The sequence below is a fragment of the Ursus maritimus genome, unplaced genomic scaffold (genome assembly GCF_017311325.1).
Source record: "Ursus maritimus isolate PB19 unplaced genomic scaffold, ASM1731132v1 scaffold_2, whole genome shotgun sequence".
NCBI classification, from domain to species: domain Eukaryota; kingdom Metazoa; phylum Chordata; class Mammalia; order Carnivora; family Ursidae; genus Ursus; species Ursus maritimus.
In genome coordinates, this window is record NW_024424452.1 from 10714086 (window position 1) to 10733968 (window position 19883).

Consider the following 19883-nt stretch of genomic DNA (forward strand, 5'->3'; position numbering starts at 1 on the left):
AAAAAAAAAAAAGATTTCATTTATTTATCAAGAGAGTGTGTGTGTCTAAGAGAGGGGGGAGGGGGAGAGGGAAAGAGAATCTTTTTTTTTTTTTTTAAGATTTTCTTTATTTATTTGACAGAGAGAGAGAGACAGCCAGCGAGAGAGGGAACACAAGCAGGGGGAGTGGGAGAGGAAGAAGCAGGCTCCCTGCTCGCCTGACCTGGGGCTCGATCCCAGGACCCTGGGATCAAGCCCTGAGCCGAAGGCAGACGCTTAACGACTGAGCCACCCAGACGCCCCAGGGAAAGAGAATCTTAAGCAGGCTCCACGCTTAGCATGGAGCCTGATGCGGGGCTCAATCTCATGACCCTGAGATCACGACCTGAGCGGAAATCAAGAGTTGGACGCTCAACTGACTAAGCCACCCAGGCGTCCCTGAAAGGTTCTAGTTTCTCACTAAGTGTGATGTTAGCTGTTGGTTCTTTGTAGATTTTTTTTTTTTTTTTAGTTGAATTGAGAAAGTGCCTCCCCACTTTACTGAAAGTCTCATTTTTTGGAAGTAAAACAAGAGAAAGGAGTCAAATGATAGCCTGCTAAATACTTGATTCTAAAAGGCATTGGTGTACGTACCCGAATCTTCCATGGGCTCAGTTTTCACACTGATGGGGCCACAGCTGAAAGGAGAAGAGAACCCATGTCAGGACAAGTCGGGTGGGGTGAGAAGTGACCACAGGCATCGGGACACACTGTACTCAAATCCCCCGATAGCCACACCATCCTAGCTCCCCTTCCCACTAACTGGCTGAACACAAAACTAACTAGTTAATTTTATATTAATTTTCTTAGTAATTTGTTTTACAATTAAAGGTGTCAGTTGAACATAGTCTTAAAATCCCCAAATCCTTTCGAATAAAGAATATCTAACAAAACAAGGGAAACTTTCCACGGTCTAAAAACTAACACTTTGGGGTTACGTGTGGATTTTATTTTTTATTTCCCTTACCTTTGGCTTGGAGAGGTCACCAATCTCTTAGCATCTGTGGCCACCACAGGCCCACCTGTGCAGGAGTAAAAAGACACACACTAGCGCCTTTCTGCACCTTGAAAATGACAACATTCCAAGACACATAAGGTGAAAGCAAAGGTACAGAGAACAGAACTCCGGCTCCAGGCCTTAAGGAAGCCTCCTGGGCAGAGACCAACTCAGAGAGGCCCTCGTGTCCTGGGGCCATGTGTGTGGGCAGAGTGGGGGCCGAGGAGTAGACTGGGGCTGGAGCGACCTCACACAAATCACTAACCCTTCCTGGGCCTCGGTTTCCTCATCTGAAAACGGTGGTTGGGTGAGGGTCAATTAATACTTGCGAAGTGTTTAGAACCGTGCAGCGTAAGCACTGAGAAAGTGTGAGCTGCTCGTATGGTTCTATGATGGCCATCTGGGACAAGGGCCACCTGGTCACCTGCCACCTCTGACCCTCAGGTCCCTGCTTGAACAGCGGCTAGGGAATTCTAGGAACTTACAGTTGTTCTGGAAATGGGCTTTGCTCTGTGAGTAGTTCAGTCTCGGGAAACGTCACGTTGCCCTGTGTACCTGGCGTGTGCCCTGCGAACTCTGCCCCAACCCTCCCCTGCGCCTTTTGTTTCTGTACCCAGGAGTCTCAGCATAGCACCCTCTTAGACCTGGTCTCTCAAGGACAGCTACGGCCCACCATTCCCAACTTATTTCTGAGGAAATAAGAAGTGGGCGGAGATGGATCTCTGAATGCTTTTGGCAGAAGTCTAATCTTTCGGTCCCTTCATCATCATAAGTTAAGGAGATGATGAGGGGTTGTGGGTTCTCAAACATGGCCTCAACACCCACCCACGTCGCTTTCTGCCTGAGCACGCGGGATGGGCTTCCTGGCAGAACCAACATGTTGAGAGCCTGCTGACCTTGACAGCCTCGTCCTCCACGAAGCCCTCCTGATCACACAATTCTAACCCCTTCCCAGGACTCTGGGGATTACCACCAGTCATGCTGGGAAGATCATGCGTCATCGCCAGTTCTCTGTTGGACAGTCTCGTTCTTTCTAGACCGTGAGTCTCAGAAGCACGGGAATGGTCGTACCTCCCACACCTACTCCTGAACCCAACAATGCCTGGCCCGTGGCTGCTGGTCAAAGACCATGGAATGACCCAGAATCTCCATACTCCTGTGCTCGAGGACAGGGTGGGCCTTACTGCCCTCCGTGCTGGGACCGTGGAAGCTTGCTGGGTTGAGACCTGGGAGCAGAATCCCGTCTCAGCTCTTGGTTGGGGTGCGTCTTTCCCTGAGCTGCACACTCTGCCAACATCACGACGCCCACCCTGGAGGGTCAGAGGTTGCTTCCTCCAGGGGAGAAGGCAAGGACTCCACAAGCTTTAGAATGTACCAAACTTGGGGCGCCTGGGTGGCACAGCAGTTAAGCGTCTGCCTTCGGCTCAGGGCGTGATCCCGGCGTTATGGGATCGAGCCCCACATCGGGCTCCTCCACTGTGAGCCTGCTTCTTCCTCTCCCACTCCCCCAGCTTGTGTTCCCTCTCTTGCTGGCTGTCTCTATCTCTGTCGAATAAATTAAAAAAAAAAATCTTAAAAAAAAAATAAAAAGAATGTATCAAACTTGCATTTTAGTTAAGAAAAGCAGAATTGGCTTAGCAGTCAAGAGCAGTCACCGAGTATGAGAAGCTGTCACTTACCGAGCTGACTCGCTGGACCTGGGAAAGGTCTGCAAGAGAACCGACACTATTACCCGACATGAAGACACAAGGAAGACAGATCAAACATCTGAGGAACCAACTTCTAAGTGTAACAGGACTTAAGGAACAAGCAAACTTGAAATTACGCTGCCTGTTTATCCTCAGAAGAACTAGCTGTTACAAGGGGGACAGAGCCTGCCACCTGTTTATGATGAATGAAATCCCCGCTCTGTTCTCCAAGATCCATTTCAGGGTGGCGAGACCGTAGTTCTCAGGGTGTTGAAAGGCCACGCCTTCTGGAAGCCCCTGCACGGCCACAGCCCCAGGGTCTTGCAGAATCTTCTCGTATGGGACAGGCACCATTGCCGTCGTCCCCAAGGCTTTACCTAGAGGAAGAGTCCAGATGCCTTTAGATGGAATGAACATAAACCCCACCGGTCGGTTTCATTTGGGGCAGTAAAGAAACACAGGTGGTGACACTCGGCTTTGAAGGTAAAGTAAAAGCCAAAATGCTCCAGTCCTTACAACCCAAGTTAATAAAGTTCCCAAAGGGCCCAAGGAAAAACTTATAAAAGGCTCTACTTTATATCTTCACATAAGAAAGGGGAAATAACAGGTCTTTCTTCTCCATTCTGTTGGAGGTGGAGCACCCAGGGCTGCGGGGAGCACCCCATGGTTATTCAGGCTGCTGTCGACAAGGGATGGGAGCCCCCACCCAAAGCTTAACCATCCCTGTGTCCCTACATCACTCGGCAGGAGTCAGGCCAACTTGCCTGCAGGAAAGTTATGGAGTCAACATGGCCTCACATCGCCATCTTGGGGCCGTGGTCAGCCTTCCCACGCTGGCTGACCAGCCCCCAGGGGAAGAAGCCCCATTTCTCTCAGAGACGTGTTGCCTGAGACCCCAAGATCTCCTATGCTGGGGGTCCCGCACAGTCAAATGCTCACAGGGACCTGGAGGTCCCATAAATATGTGAAGCTCTCTACAAATGACAAGACCCTGAGGTGCTAAGGAAGGTGTTTATGTCACAACTAAGTACAACACTTGTGTAGCTATTTGGTTACCTAACCCTTTTTTTTTTTTTTTAAGATTTTATTTTTAAGTAATCTCTGTCCCCAGTGTGGGGCTCGAACTCACAACCCTGAGACCAAGAGTCACACGCTCTTCTGACTGAGCCAGCTGGGCACTCCTTGGTTACCTGGCTTTCTAAAATACTATGTAGGTATTAAAAAAAAATCCCCATCTTGGGGCGCCTGGCTGGCTCAGTCAGAAAAGCATGCAACTCTTGACCTTGGGGTCATGAGTATGAGCCCCCACAATGGGTGCATAGAGATTATGTAAAATAAATAAATAGACTTAAAAAAAAATCCCCATCCTGATGCCTGTGAAAGACGTGGGTAGGCAGAGAGACCAATGACGGTGACGTTTGTGCCTGAAATAGCAATGAATATCTTTAATAATTTAAGACCTTTGAACAGCATGAGTCGGAATTGCACGGGGCCACCTGTATATGGATTTTTTTCCAATAAATACAGCATAGTACTATAAATGTGTTTTTTCTTCCTTATGATTTTTTTAAGGATTTTATTTATTTATTTATTTTAAGGAGGGGGCAGAGGGCGAGGGAGAATCTCAGAATCCCCGCTGAGCATGGAGCCCGACAGGGGGCTCGATCCCATGACCCTGAGATCATGACTTGAGCCAAAATCAAGAGTGGGGATGCCCAACCAACTGAGCCACCCACGAGCCCCTCCTTATGATTTTCTTAATAATACTTTCTTTCCTCTAGCTTATTTTATTGTAGAAATACACTGTATGGGGGGCGCCTGGGTGGCACAGCGGTTAAGCGTCTGCCTTCGGCTCAGGGCGTGATCCCAGCGTTATGGGATCAAGCCCCACATCAGGCTCCTCTGCTAGGAGCCTGCTTCTTCCTCTCCCACTCCCGCTGCTTGTGTTCCCTCTCTCGCTGGCTGTCTCTATCTCTGTCGAATAAATAAAATCTTAAAAAAAAAAAAAACTTAAAAAAAAAAATACACTGTATGATACACGTAACATACAAAATATGTATTATTCGCCGATTTCTGTTGCCAGTAATGCTTCCCGCCAACAGTAGGCTATTAGTAGTTAAGTTTGGGAGGAGTCAAAGGTTAGACACGGATTTTCGTCTGTGCCGGGGGTCATTGCCCCTAACCCCCGTGTTGTTCAAGGGTCAACTGTAATTGCATTGGCCCTCCACTGGGGGCTCCCTAAAATGGGAGCAAAGAACAACGACTGACATCTGATCAATTCGAGGTTTCCATGGACCAGAAGAGATCAAGCTGTCTTCTGTAAGACTTACTCTGGCCCTGGGGCGCCTGGGTGGCTTAGTCGGCTAGGCGTCTGCCTTCGGCTCAGGTCATGATCCCAGGGGTCCTGGGATGGAGTCCTGCGGCAGGCTCCCTGCTCAGTGGGAAGCCTGTTTCTCCCTCTCTGCCTGCCACTCGCCCTGCTCATGCTCTCCCTCTCTCTCTAAATAAAATAGAACCTTAAAAAAAAAAAAAAAAGACTTATTCTGATCCCGAAGAACTGGCTCTTTGCTTAAAGAGAACGTGCAGTTTTAAGTGTCAGAGCCACCTAAGTGGTCACACCAATAAACACTGTCCTACTCCGTAGTGAACTATTCGGAGAATGAACGCTTGACCTGAACTTTACCGTAACAAAAGCAGAAATAGTCCTCGACCGCTTTTCTGAGTATTTCCGTTTCTCCTGAATCGATCTGCATCCCGTTCGCTGGGCGTGGGGGCTTGGCCTCCTGCGCCCCTTCAGCAATGCCTGTGAATGATAGGCACAGAGTCATTATCCAAGCCCTTGTCTTGTGCACTCTCTTAACGTCTATGCTTCTGGTATTGTAAAGGAAAAAGGGGGAAGAATGAAAAAAACATAAAGCACAATTTTTTTTTAGTAAATTCTACCCCCAACGTGGGGCTCGAACGCACAACCCTGAGATGGTCACCTGTTCTTCTGACTGAGCCAACCAGGTGCCCCTAAAACACGATCTTTTAATTAAGAAAACCCACAGAGACGGGGTGCCTGGCTGGCGCAATCAGTAGAGCGTGCAACTCTCGATCTCAGGATTGGAAGTTCAAGCCCCATGCTGGGTGTAGAGATCACTTAAAAAATAAAATAAAAAAAAAATTGGGGGCACCTGGGTGGCTCAGTCAGTTAAGCATCCAACTCTTGATTCCAGCTCAGGTCATGATCGCGGGGTTGTGAGATTGAGCCCCGCCTTGGGCTCCATGCTCAACTCCACTGAGCTTGGAGCCTGTTTAAGATTCTCTCTCCCTCTTCTTCTGCCCCTCCCCACCCCCGCTCATGCATGCGCTTTCTCTCTAAAATAAATAAAACAAACAAACAAAAAATGCACAAAGAACAGGGTATTTATGACGGATAGGATAATGTAACAGTGATCACCTCTGAAATGAATGTATTGATAAAGAACTATAAATAACTCTGGGCGCCTGGGTGGCACAGCAGTTAAGCGTCTGCCTTCAGCTCAGGGCGTGATCCCGGCGTTACGGGATCGAGCCCCACATCAGGCTCCTCCACTGGGAGCCTGCTTCTTCCTCTCCCACTCCCCCTGCTTGTGTTCCCTCTCTTGCTGGCTGTCTCTATCTCTGTCAGATAAATAAATAAAATCTTTAAAAAAAAAAAAAGAACTATAAATAACTCAACACACAGGGAATAGTGGTAGCTTGAAGGAAATGATAACAGAAATGGTATTTGCTATATAATTCTGAAAGTAACAGTCATGGTATGGGAAGACCTTCACCATGGAAGAAAAGTAGAGACCTCAAAACAGACATTAAAATTATAAAGCAAATATTATAAACCATTTTTTGCCACCAAATTCGACAACTTACATGAAATGAACTAGTTAAAAATGAAGTTTAAAGTAAAATGTACTGAAATGGGTACTGGAAGAAATAGAAAGTTTGAATAGCCCTATATCTGAAACATCAGCATGCAACTGTGAAACTTGAAAAAAATCTGTAATTAAATATCAACAATTAGAAATCCAACTGGTGGGGTGCCTGGGTGGCTCAGTCGGTTAAGCGTCTGCCTCTCAGTTTCAGTTCAGGTCATGAACTCAGGGTCATGAGACCCAGCCCTGTATCAGGGTCCACACTCAGCAGGGAGTCTGCTTCTCTCCCTCTCCCTCTGCACACCCCCCTCCCCCTGGCTTGTGCTCTCTCACTCTCTCAAATAAACAAATAAATCTTAAAAAAAAAAGGGGGGGGAATTCAACTGGCAGCTGACATTAATGGAATGAGAATACCCTTCCTGTTCAACAATTGTACATTCACCGTATTATTCAAAGATTGCTTCATATTTGCATCTATCTTCCTAAGAGTGGAGACCCTGATTTTGGTCTTGGAAACCAATCTGAACCAATCAATCCCTCTCTCCTTCCCATATACATATGATCCTGACGTGTGTGTGTGTGTATGTGTGTGTGTATATATATATATATCTCCACATTCCCTCTGACAACCCTTGGAAACATCTACATCTCTATCCATTCTCTCTCTCCACACTCACATTCACATTATATCGTCTGATAAAACTTTGTGGGTCTTTTTTCCCCTTTCTTGGTTCCAGAAAATACAAGATGCTAACTCAGTATTTGGTAGATGACCTACCACGGTAGAGATCATCCCTATTCAAGGTGTAGGTTTTAACACCCTACGCTAGTTTCCGTAACATATGGCCACATATGCTCACTAGTGATCCTCGCCACTCATAACACATTGAAGGTCCCATAATGAAAAAAGGGAAAATGATTATTAACTCAGAGGAATACCTACCAAGCCCTGAGTTTTTTCCTTTTCCTTTGGGAACGAGTACAGTAAGAATTTTTTAAAAGATTTTATTTATTTTAGAATGGGGGGGCACATGTGAGGGGGGGCAGAGGGAGAAAGAATCTCAAGCCAACTCCGTGCTGAGCGTAGAGCCCTACACGGGCTCGATCTCACGACCCTGAGATCATTGCAGCTGAAACCAAGAGTCGGATGCTTAACCAACTGAGCCACCCAGATGCCCCAGAATTTTTTTTAAAATGTGAGTTTATAAAAGGAGCCAAAGATAATTTACTCTATGTTCCTCAAATTGCTTTTACAAAACCAGGGCGCTGCTGAGGACACAACACAATATACACTGACCCTGTTTCTTGGACTTATCAGTGTTAGGCAGCTACTCACTGGGATGTCAAGTCAAAAGAGATGTATTAGAACCACTTTTAGGATAATGCTTAGGACACCTTAAAAGAAAGCCTTATGTAAGACTTCCCTGCAAATACTTTAAGAGTTATGAATATAAAGGATAAAGCTGTTAACACCTACAGTATTTTGCAAAATCCTTCTGTAAATCCTTTCTGGTGTTGACAAAAGCTCGTCCTCTCTCGGTTCCAACGACAAACACGTCTGTTTCATACACCGCAATGCAGGCCACTTCTGCCTTGGACTTGGCCAGTTCTTTACACTGAAAGAGAAACAAAGAATACAGTGTTATATACCAGGGTGGATCCAGATCTCGTGGGGACCCCGAGAGATCTGTTTTAAGAAAAGAACACGGGGGTGCCTGGCTGGCTCAGATGGTAGAGCGTGTGACTTTTGATATGGTGATTGTGAGTTCGGGCCCCATGGTGGGCATAGAGATTACGTTTAATTTAAGAAAAATACAAAATTAGGTATAAAAATGAGTACCCATTTAGAATGAGAAAAATCCACAAGACAAAACAAATCCACCAAGCAAATACCATAAACATCATAAAACCAAGAAACCATACTTTCATTAACTTATTAAATTAGTATTTTCATTACCTTATGATGTGATTTATAATAAGAAGTATATATATTTGGCCTTCATCCACTGTTTCTGGCCCAGAGCTCCTAAAACCCTTGGAATTTCCTAAGCCAGCAAAAAAGGGGTCTTTTGTCAAGGTTAACGTCAAGGTTAATGAGGGCACCTGATGGGGCTGGTTGCCAGGGGAACCAACCACGTGATTGGAGGAGTGGCACTTTAGGCCCCGCCCCTGGCCTCTGGGGAGGGGAAGAGGGTTAGAGGTTCAGTTCAATCCCTCCTGGCCAGTGCTTTAATCAATCGCGCCTATGTAAGGAAGCCTCCACAAAACCCCGAAAGGACAGGGTCGGGAGCTTCCGGGCTGGTGAGCACGTGGGGATTTAGGGAGAGTGGCGAACCGCGAGAGGTCATGGAAAGCTCCACACTCTTTCCCCCCATACCTTGCCCCACGCATCTCTTCCCTCTGGCCGTCACTGAGTTACATCCTTTTGTAATAGACCTGATGACTGAAAGCAGTGTGATGCCACAGGTGGCCCCGGGACAAAGAAAGGACATCAGTCAAAATGCGGACGAAATGTGGGGCGCCCGACTGCCTCAGTCAGTGGAGCGTGCAACTCTTGATCTCGGGGTTGTGAGTTTGACCCCCATGCTGGGTGTAGAGATGACTTTAAAATATTAAAATCTTTTTAGGGTCGCCTGGGTGGCACAGCGGTTAAGCGTCTGCCTTCGGCTCAGGGCGTGATCCCAGCGTTATGGGATCGAGCCCCACATCAGGCTCCTCTGCTATGAGCCTGCTTCTTCCTCTCCCACTCCCCCTGCTTGTGTTCCCTCTCTCGCTGGCTGTCTCTATCTCTGTCGAATAAATAAAATCTTAAAAAAATAAAAAAATAAAAATAAAAAAATAAAATAAAATATTAAAATCTTTTTAAAAAAAATTGTGGATAAAAACAGAAGAGGAAAGTCTGGAGCTGGCTAGTAGGGATGTACCAATACTGACCTATGGATCGGGGCAAATGCGCCGTGGTTTATGTACGTGATGGGTGAGGGGCACATGGGAGCTCTCTGCACTCTCTCTGCAACTTTTCTGTAAATCCTTGAAGTATTCCTAAATAAAAACATATTGTATAAAAAAACAGGGGCGCCTAGGTGGCTCAGTCAGTAAAGCATAAGACTCTTGTTCTCTGGGTTGTAAGTTTGAGCCCCACATTGGGGGTAGAGATTACTTAAAAATAAAATCTTTAAAAAAAACCCCCAAAACAACCTTTTTTTTTTTTAAGGATTTACTTATTAATTTGAGAGAGAGAGAGAGAGGAGAGAGTGGGGAGGGGCAGAGCGAGAGGGAGAGAAAGAATCCCAAGCAGACTCCCTGCTGAGCGCAGAGCTCGACATGGGGCTCGATCTCACAACCCCGAGATCATGACCTGAGTTGCTTAACTGTGCCATTCAGGCACCCCCCCGCCCCCACCAAAAACAACTTCTTAGTTTCCAGAGGGTTGAGGGAGGGGCGGGTGGGGAGTAATTTTGTTCAATGAGTGCAGAGTTTCAGTTGAGGGAGATGAAAATCTCTGGAGAGGGATAGTGGTGACAGCTACATGAGAAGGTGAATGTACTTAATGCCCTTGGACTGGCTAAAGTGGTTAAAATGGTAAATTTTGTGACCTGAATCTATATATCCTACCACAATAAAAAAAAAAAAACAAAAAAAACTCTCTTGATTTCCCCCCAAGAGAACCTCACAACTCACACCCAATCTGTCTCTAAGTCCTGTCAACTCTACAGATCCTTCTAGAAGCATCACTTCTTCCCACCTCCACCATTCCCAGCCTTGTCCACGCCACTTAAATCTCCCGTCTGAACCACAGCCTTAGCCCGCTAACTGGTGTCCCAGCATCCCACTCTTGCTCCATGTTCACTGACTGTCCACACAAGCACCACGCCCCCGCACGACTCCTTCACTCAGAACCTTCCCAACGCTTCCCAACACACCGCGGAGAAAGGCCCAGAGCTCTACATGATCTGGCCACCTGCAGCCTCTTGAACCTTACCTCTGACCACCTCTCCTCTTCTCCCCCTGCTTCAGTGTCACTGGACTTCTTATGCTCCTTGAAAATACCACACTTGTGGGGGTGCCTGGGTGACTCAGTAGGTTAAGCATCCGACTCTTGGTTTGTGATCTCAGGGTCATGAGATCGAGCCCCACCTCAGGCTCCATGCTCAGCACGGAGTCTGCTTGAGATTCTCTCTCTGCCTCTTCCTCTGCTCCTCCCCTCCACTTACCTTCTCTCTCTCTCAAATAAAGAAAAAAAAAAAAAAAGTCCAGGCCAGTCATTTTCTAGGACGTCCCTTAATTCGGCTTTGTCTCGTGTTTTCCCATTAGAGTCAGGTCATGCGTTTTTGGCAGGAATGGCACAGAAGTGGCGTGCCATCCTGGCGAGTCATGTCGGGAGGCACGCGACGCCGGTCTGTCCCATTACTGCTGATGTCCACTCTGATCGCTTGATGAAGGGGATGTCTCTCAGGCTTGTCCACTTTTATAAAGGTGCTGATTTTCCCTTTCTAATCAGTAAGTATCTTGTGATCAGATCCCTTGAGCTTACATACATTTCTCACCCAGTTTGCACCCGCAAGGTCCATTTTACACATTGGAGCTAACGAGAGGCGTATAAGTGGACTATCAGCTTACCTCTGAATTGAGAGCAAAAACATTCTCAAACAAGGGAACAGAGGCACCCTCGTTAAATTTTCAGATCTGGAAAGCTCACGTTGATATAATTACATCCATAATGTAAGAAGTGCTTTTCAAGATGCCCTGTCGAGCCAGTGATCTTTATGAAGAAGGCTACAGTTACACAGACAGGGACAGTGAAGTGTGGCCCAGCTCTGCTATTTTGACAGTGGTCCAACTAGGGGACATTTTATAGAACCACCAATCGCCTCACCATGGACTCCAGAGCAGACACGAGGAACGTCACCACCATCCTGCTCTCCGAGGACTCCTCGTTTTCCACGGGCAGGGCAGACGCTGCCACTTGGGCCATGATCCCTGTCCAAGAGAAGTAACAAGAAAGTGAGTGGTGGAAATCCACCGTGTCCTGTAAGCGTGTAGAGCCGCAAGGGTCCTCACTGAGGACCTAGTTCCAACCTCCCTTTACCGGTGAAGAAACTAACTAAAGACATAAACTAGTTTGGGGTGCCTGGGTGGCTCAGTCGGTGAAGCGTCTGCCTTCAGCTCAGGTCATGGTCCCGGGGTCCTGGGATCGAGCCCTGCACTGGGCTCCCTGCTCAGCTTGGAGCCTGCTTCTCCCTCTCCCACTCCCTTGCTTGTGTTCCCTCTCTCTCTGTCAAATAAGTAAATAAAACCTTCAAATAAATAATTTTTAAAAAGATATAAAGTGTTTTGCCCAAGATCTCTGGCTAGTAATGCTAATTTTCATCAAGGGTGTTTTCCACTAAACCTGGACATGGTGTTCTCGCAAAATAAATTCAGGTACTTCGCTGGAAAAGCACGTTAACCACTTCCTGATGATGTCCTGTCAGACTCCAGCACAGGAGTGCCCGACACCACATTTCAACTCCCATCCACAAAAGAGAGAAGTGGGTTTGTACACTCAAGGTGGGAAGAGATGATCCCAGCTTCCCTTTCCCTCTAGGATTTCTCCAGCATAAAATCTCACTTGAAATCCCTCCGAGCTCTAAATCAATGTAGCACCCCAAAATGTCTTTGGGGGCGCCTGGGTGGCACAGCGGTTAAGCATCTGCCTTCGGCTCAGGGCGTGATCCCGGCGTTATGGGATCGAGCCCCATATCAGGCTCCTCCGCTATGAGCCTGCTTCTTCCTCTCCCACTTCCCCTGCTTGTGTTCCCTCTCTCGCTGGCTGTCTCTATCTCTGTCGAATAAATAAATAAAATCTTTAAAAAAAAAAATTAACAGATAACATGAATAGGTACACGGAAGGAAGCCAAAGATAGATCTAAGGGAGTGAATTACGGTGGTTGTATAAGGTTATTCAGAAATATTCACAAACATCTCTCTCTTTTAAAGATTTTATTTATTTATTTATTTGAGAGAGCACAAGCAGGGGGAGTGGCAGGCAGGGGGAGAGGGAGATCAAATTGCTTCAGTTAAAAATTTTTATAAATCTGGGGCAGCTGGGTGGCTCAGTTGGTTAAGTGACCGACTCTAGATCTCAGCTCAGATCTTGACCTCAGGGTCATGAGTTCAAGCCCTACTTTGGGCTCCATGCTGGGCGTGGAAAATTTTTTTTATAAATCAGTCTCTCTATTATGAAATAGAACATGAGGGGAGAATGGGACTTCATACCAGGCATGACCTGGCCATGAACAAGTAAGGAAACACACACACTTCAATTTGAACCTTTTCTTTTTATTTCATTATTATTATTTTTTTAAAGTAGGCTCCATGCCCAGTGTGGAGCCCAACACGGGGCCTGAACCCATGACCCCGAGATCAAGACCTGAGCTGAGATCAAGGGTTGGGTGCTCAACTGACTGAGCCACCCAGGAATCCCCAATTTGAAGCTTTCAAATAATTATCTTAAAATAAAAACTTTGACTCTTGTTATGACACCCATATTTGAGAACAAGGAGAAGTCTGTCATTATAAATGACTTACATATGGGTAGTTTCTAAAATGGAAAAAAAAAATTACTAGGCCATGGCCTTGTATGTCCTTAAAATAGCCTCCAAGTTCAGAGGTCTCGTGATGAAGCAGACCGAAAAGCGAAGGGGGGCACGCATCCCTGCACTCAAACACTGTTCACGTCTGCAGATGTTATTCAGCAAGAAGTAAAATGGTCAAGATGATTATTCGCTGTCTCCTTCGAGGTTAAGTGTTTATTAAAAAATTCTTTAGCTGGGCGCCTGGGTGGCCTAATCAGTTGAGTGTCCAACTCTCGATTTTGGCTCAGGTCATGAACTCAGGGTCGTGGGATTGAGCTGTGGGTTGGGCTCTGCGCTGGGTGTGGAGCCTGCTTAAGATTCTCTCTCTCCCGGGGCGCCTGGGTAGCGCAGTCGTTAAAAGCGTCTGCCTTTGGCTCAGGGCGTGATCCCGGCGTTCCGGGATCGAGTCCCACATCGGGCTCCTCTGCTGGGAGGCTGCTTCTTCCTCTCCCACTCCCCCTGCTTGTGTTCCCTCTCTCGCTGGCTGTCTCTGTCAAATAAATAAATAAAACCTTAAAAAAAAAAAAAAGTTTAAAAAAAAAAAAAGATTCTCTCTCTCCCTCTCCCTCTGCCCCTCACCGCACTGCCCCACCCCTGCTCATGCCCTCTCTCAAAAAAAAATTCTTTATAACTTCTATAAACTAGATTCTCACTGGGATTACATTTCTTTTCTTTGAAATACTGTTTGTGTCATTTAAAAAATTTTTAAAAGATTTATTTATTTATTTTAGAGAAAGCACACGAGCAGGGGGAGGGGCAGAGGGAGAGGGGTAGAGAATCCTCAAAGCAGACTTGCCTTGGAGCCCACCGTGGGGCTTGATCCCAGGACCCTGAGATCATGACTGCGGTTGAGATCAAGAGCCAGCCACTCAACCGACTGAGCCACCTAGGCACCCCCAAATTTTTTAAATCGAGGTATAATTTATGGAAAGTTCACTTTTTAAAAAAGATTGTTATTTATTTGACAGAGAGAGAGAAAGAGAGAACACAAGCAGGGGGAGCAGCTGGCAGAGGGAGAGAGAGAAGCAGGCTCCCTGCTGAGCAGGGAGCCTGATGTGGGGCTCCATCCCAGGGCCCTGGGATCATGACCTGAGCCGATGGCAGCTGCTTAACCGACTGAGCCACCCAGGCGTCCCTGAGTTAACTTTATTTTGATTGTAATACTGTTGTTATGTAGAATATTTTTGTTGATAGGAAATATACACTGTTTAGTATTCAGGAATAATGGGGCCACAAGTTGGTAACTTCTCTCAAATGGTTCAGAAAAAATAAAAGTTCTTTGTACCGTACTCACAACTTTTTGGTAAGTTCAAGATTGTTTCAAATTTTTAACAATAATTTTAGAAATTGACCATACCCTGTGTCAATTATTTGTACATTTCAATTTTCAAAAATTGTATGGTCCATCCTTTGGGTTACGGAATTCTTTTTTGGGGAAATCAGTCTCTAGAATGCACCACTAAGAATTCAGATTAAATTCTTTCACGAAAAGGGCACAACTTGAAATGATTTTTATTTTATGCAAAATAAGTCTATTGGCGAAACTGGAGCTTTCACTCCAGAGCCCTGTCTACATTTTTAGAAATCAACGGCATTACTTGGTTGCAACAGTAAAATTATTTTCCCGTTGGAAGTTATAGAAACCTCACAAAGACTTTTTTTTTTTTAAGATTTTATTTATTTATTTGACATAGAGAGACAGCCAGCGAGAGAGGGAACACAAGCAGGGGGAGTGGGAGAGGAAGAAGCAGGCTCCTGGCGGAGGAGGAGCCCGATGCGGGGCTTGATCCCATAACGCCGGGATCACGCCCTGAGCCAAAGGCAGACGCTTAACAACTGTGCCACCCAGGCGTCCCAAAACCTCACAAAGATTTAAAAATGAGCCTTTAAATATATTGAACACGTGTTCATTTTTCTCTAAGATAAAGCAAATATTTGTTTTTAAAAAGGACTAATGTGGGTAAATTTGCACCGTTCTAAAAATAAATTAGCAATCAAAACCCTTTAATATGTTACTGCTATTTAAAACTGTGACTAAGAGGGGCTCCCCCTGGCTCCGCCGGAAGACCATGCGACTCTTGATCTCAGGGTCATGAGTTCAAGCCCCATGTTGAGCGTGGAGCCCACTTAAGAAAAAAAGGAAACTGTGACTAAGAAACTGATATTCTTGACCAGTATCTTTCAGGGTAAACTACTTCAAATACTGTTTTAAAAAACAAAACAAACCAAAAAACCCTTCTTACACAACAGAGTCCCATCTTGCAATGGAAGTCGGTACGCCCAAAGCCAAATTCACGCATGGTCAAATCATCTTATGAAGACATAAATATCTGTCCCAGAGAGACCATTTTCTTCTACGATTTCTTTAATTATTTAGGGAAATGATTTTCCTCTTTATCGCTAGATGCAACTTTGCCAACATGGCACATTTTTTCACATAAGTGGCTTTAAAATGTGTCAACCCCCCCGGAGTGGATCTGAGCTGTTTATGAGAAGGCCATCCTTCTTTGGTGGAGGGCCTGGTTCCCTTTTTGGAATTTTCCATCAATACTCAGTCAGTTAAGCCTCTGGCTCTTGATTTTGGCTCAGGTCACAATCTCAGGGTCATGGGATGGAGCCCCGCGTCGGGCTCCATGCTCAGTGCAGAGTCCGCTTGTCCCTCTCCCTCTGCTCCTCCCCCCAGTCGTGCTCTTTCTCTCTCTCTCAGATAGATAGATACATACATAAATAAATAAAATCTTCAAAAAGAAGAGTTTTGCCACCAGTAGCTATATCTTTGGAGTTCATGTTTTCCAGCCAGAACTGTAATGCTTTTCTGTCTCTCTAAAATCTTATCACCTACTAGGCTGGTCAGCAAGCAGCTACTGGAACACGAAATGCCACTGCTTGATGACTTGCATGTTGATGGACTGAGTACTGGATTCCCTGTGACCACATCTCTACTTGTGACCCCTCACCAAGTCCTGCTGGTCAGTTTTCCCTACANNNGTAGACACGGATGGCTGTTTCTTCCACTGATCACCCCGTGGAGGAGTTTAGGGGCCATGATGTATGAAAAGCACACATTTTTGCTTGAAGATTTTATTTTTAAGTAACCTCTACACCCGATGCTCTACCGACTGAGCCAGCCAGGTGCCCTGAAAAACACACATTTTTATTTATTTAATATTATTTTTCAAATTTTTAAAAAGATTTTATTTATTTATTTGACAGAGAGAGACAGCGAGTGAGGGAACACAGGCGAGGGAGTGGGAGAGGGAGAAGCAGGCTTCTGGCACAGCAGAGAGCCCAATGTGGGGATCGATCCCAGGACCCTGAGACCACGACGTTAAGTCAAGGTCAGACACCCAACCGACCGAGCCACCCAAGCACTCCCTACGATATTTAAATCATGCTTTTTCTCATTTCATGTTTACAGTTCAAGTGTGGTTAAATTCGCAAAAGTTAAATGCACGTATGGTACCACACCTCTGTCCCTATTATTCTGGGTGTCTTCCTTGCAAAGGGGCCATGCTAATCTTCTCTGTATTGTTCCAACTTCAGTATATGTGCTTTGAAACGAGCACCATTATATCTATTATTTTTGCACAATTCTTTGCAGAGAGATGTTATAACAATGCCTTCCTCTGACATACAAAAGTACGTTGCTTGATCGACATCTGTTAGCACCAGTGGTACAGGTATTGTTTCTGCTAATTACAGCACAGCAATCCCTAAGGGGACTGTGATGTCAAAACTCTGGTTTACTGCAGAGAATAAATAATAGGCAAAATGAAGCTAGGTGGAACTAAAAAAGATATTAGCAGTTGGTCTCAACTGTGCTACCAGCAATGACAAAAAAGCAAGTGTTGCATAATTATTGCTTTCTTGCATCCTTTACTTAACCAATGGAGGCAAGAGCGTTGTCTTTTCTATTCTGTGACTTCGAACACTCTGTGCATTAATGGAACATCAAAAATAATGAAACATGGGAGCGCCTGCCTGGCCCAGTCGGCAGAGCAAGTGACTCCTGATCTTGGGGTTGTGAGTTCGAGCCCCATGTTGGGTGTAGAGATTACTTAAAATTTAAAAAAAAATCTTAATAATCAATAAATCAGTCAGTCCTGGGGATATAACGCATAGCATGGCGGTTATAGTTAACAATACTGTACTATATGTTTAAAAGTTGTTAAGAGACTGAATCTTCAAAGTTCTCATCACAAGAACACGAAAGTTTGTAACCATGTGAGGTGATGTTGACTAAACTAGTTGTGATTATCTCGCGATACATACATACATTAAATCACTATCTTGTATACCTAAAATATCTCAATGTTATATGTCAATTACATCTCAATAAAGCCAGAAAAAAATGTGAAAAATTTTTTTAAGATTTTTTTATTTTAGAGAGAGAGCGCACAAGGGTGGGCAAGCTAAAGGGAGACGCAGAGGGAGAGGGAGAGAGAATCCTCAAGCAGACTCCCCACCGAGCACGGAGCCCTATGTGGGACTTGATCCCAGAACCCTGAGATCATGACCCGAGCCAAAATCAAGAGTCTGCTGCTTAACTGACTGAGCCACTAGGCACCCCAAAACCGGGAAAAAATTAAAAGAAGAGCAACAACAAATTTCAAGACAACAAGGTATTCTATTCTGGAACTACCAAGAAGTATGGAAGAGAACTAGAAATAATGTGTATTTTCAAGATCATAAAATTTTTAAAAATTAAATTTAAATAATTAACAAATATTCTAGAACTTTAGTCAAAATAAATTCATAAAAATTTATTTTTTCAAGACTTTATTTATTAGAGAGACAGAGTGTGCATGAGAGAAAGAGAGAACAGAAGCAGGGGGAGGGGGAGTAAGGGACTCCCCACCAAGCAGGGAGCCCAATGCAGGGCTTGATCCCAGGCCTCTGGGACCATGACCTGAGCTGAAGGCAGATGCTTTTTTTTTTTTTTTAAAGATTTTATTTATTTATTTATTTATTTGACAGAGAGTGCGAGAGAGCACAAGCAGGGGGAACAGCAGACGGAGAGGGAGAAGCAGGCTCCCCACTGAGCAGGGAGCCTGACACGGGGCTCGATCCCAGGACCCCGGGATCATGACCTGAGCCCAAGGCAGACGCCTAACCATCTGAGCCACCCAGGCGCCCCTGAAGGCAGATGCTTAACCAACTGAGCCACCCAGGTGCCCCAAACTCATAAAAATGTAAAACTATGTTTCAGGCACCTGCTATGTGGAAACATACACTATTCCCAGGAAGGGCACCAAGTAAACAAAGGTGAGTAAAACCCCCCCGCCAGAGCTCTCAAGTGAGACCTGCCATAGACACAGAATAACAGGTAATAAAGGCTAGAGGAGAGCCAGAACACCCTTGAAATGGCCCAGGGCATTTGGAAACAGACTCAGTAACTGAGAGGAATAAGACAACGTGAGCATTATTTCCAAGTTGGGCAGCCTGAGAATGAGGAAGGAAAAGTCCAGGCTGAATGTCGAGGCAGACCCAGAGCTCAGGGCAGCCGACTCCAGGGGCTAACCAGTGGGCAGGCAGAACTGAGACCCAGCCCTAATCACCACTGCAGCCTGGTACCAATTCTGGGGGTACTGATGGCCCCGTGAGCCAGTCACACCAACCATTTCAGCAGGATGCTAAAACATAGGGAAAAATTTCCCCTTGAAAAGCAAAGTTGGGCCCCGTGATTCCACTCCTTATATACCCAAGAGAGTTGAGTGCAGGTCCACACAAAAACGTGTATGTGGGGGCGCCTCCGTGGCTCAGTAGGTTAAGCTTGGGACTTTACATTTCAGCTCAGGTTATGATCTCGGGGTTATGTGATTCAGCCCCGTGTGGGCCGGTACTGGGCCTGGAGCCTGCTTGGGATCCCCCCCACCCATAAAAAACAAAAACAAAAACAAACAAAAAAATGTACATGAATGTTCATACTAGCATTACTCATTATAGCCAAAAAGTGGAAACACCCCAAATATTCATCAATTGGTGGTGGAAAAAGTGGTATATCCATACAACGGATTACTATTCAGCCATAAAAGGGAAGGAAAGAAGCCGGACACAAAGACCCCTTAGAATGACCCCATCTACGGGAAACATCCATAACAGGCAGAACCGTCTAGGCAGAAAGGATTAATCAGCGGTTGCAGGGGGCTGGGGTGGGAAATGTTCTGCGAGTCGACAGTGGGACTGCACAGCTCTGCCAGTAAACCAAAAACCCATGGCTCACACACTATTAGGGTGCATTCTACAGACTATCTCAGTAAAGCTGTTACTAACACAGCAAAGCTTGGGTCTGACGGGTTGAGAATGCCCTTCGCCGCTTTAACTCTAAGCCATAACCATTAGGAACCGTAGCCCCCCGACCAGAGGCTCTTCTTCCGGCCTCCGGATTGGTCTTCTGCTAACAAACGGGTGGCCGGAGCCCGCCCGGCTGCCCTGACCCACTCCAAACACCCACTCCTGGCGCCCACCTGCCACGCGCAACGTGGGGGGCGGAGCCCGACGCCTCCTCCGTGTAGCCGGAGTAGTTACCAGGCAACAGCCGCGGCTCCGCCCCCCCACCTACCCAATCAAGCACGTCCGCACGCAGCGGGAGAGCCCCACGTACGCCAGGCGGAGCGTGACCTCACGCGCACGGGGCCCAGAGAGCCCAGAGCCTCCAGACGCCCGCCCC

At 46.1% G+C, this 19883-nt stretch overlaps 1 protein-coding gene and 1 non-coding gene across 2 annotated transcripts in view; both read right to left on the minus strand.

Moving 5' to 3' along the window:
- LOC103670167 (general transcription factor II-I repeat domain-containing protein 2) overlaps positions 1 to 11761 on the minus strand; it is a 39025-nt gene extending 27264 nt beyond the window's left edge. The window contains exons 1-7 of the mRNA XM_008698561.2: positions 11473 to 11761; positions 8074 to 8212; positions 5387 to 5506; positions 2897 to 3080; positions 2695 to 2723; positions 986 to 1040; positions 613 to 656 (exon numbers count right to left, since the gene is read on the minus strand). Of these exons, the coding sequence (XP_008696783.2) occupies positions 613 to 656; positions 986 to 1040; positions 2695 to 2723; positions 2897 to 3080; positions 5387 to 5506; positions 8074 to 8212; positions 11473 to 11571 (670 nt within the window). The 5' untranslated portion in view covers positions 11572 to 11761. The remainder of the gene's footprint in view (positions 1 to 612; positions 657 to 985; positions 1041 to 2694; positions 2724 to 2896; positions 3081 to 5386; positions 5507 to 8073; positions 8213 to 11472) is intronic.
- A 4911-nt stretch (positions 11762 to 16672) lies between these two features.
- On the minus strand, positions 16673 to 16779 carry LOC121104129. The gene has a single exon (XR_005836499.1). It is a non-coding gene; the product is annotated as a U6 spliceosomal RNA (small nuclear RNA).
- Between the last annotated feature and the right edge of the window lie 3104 nt (positions 16780 to 19883).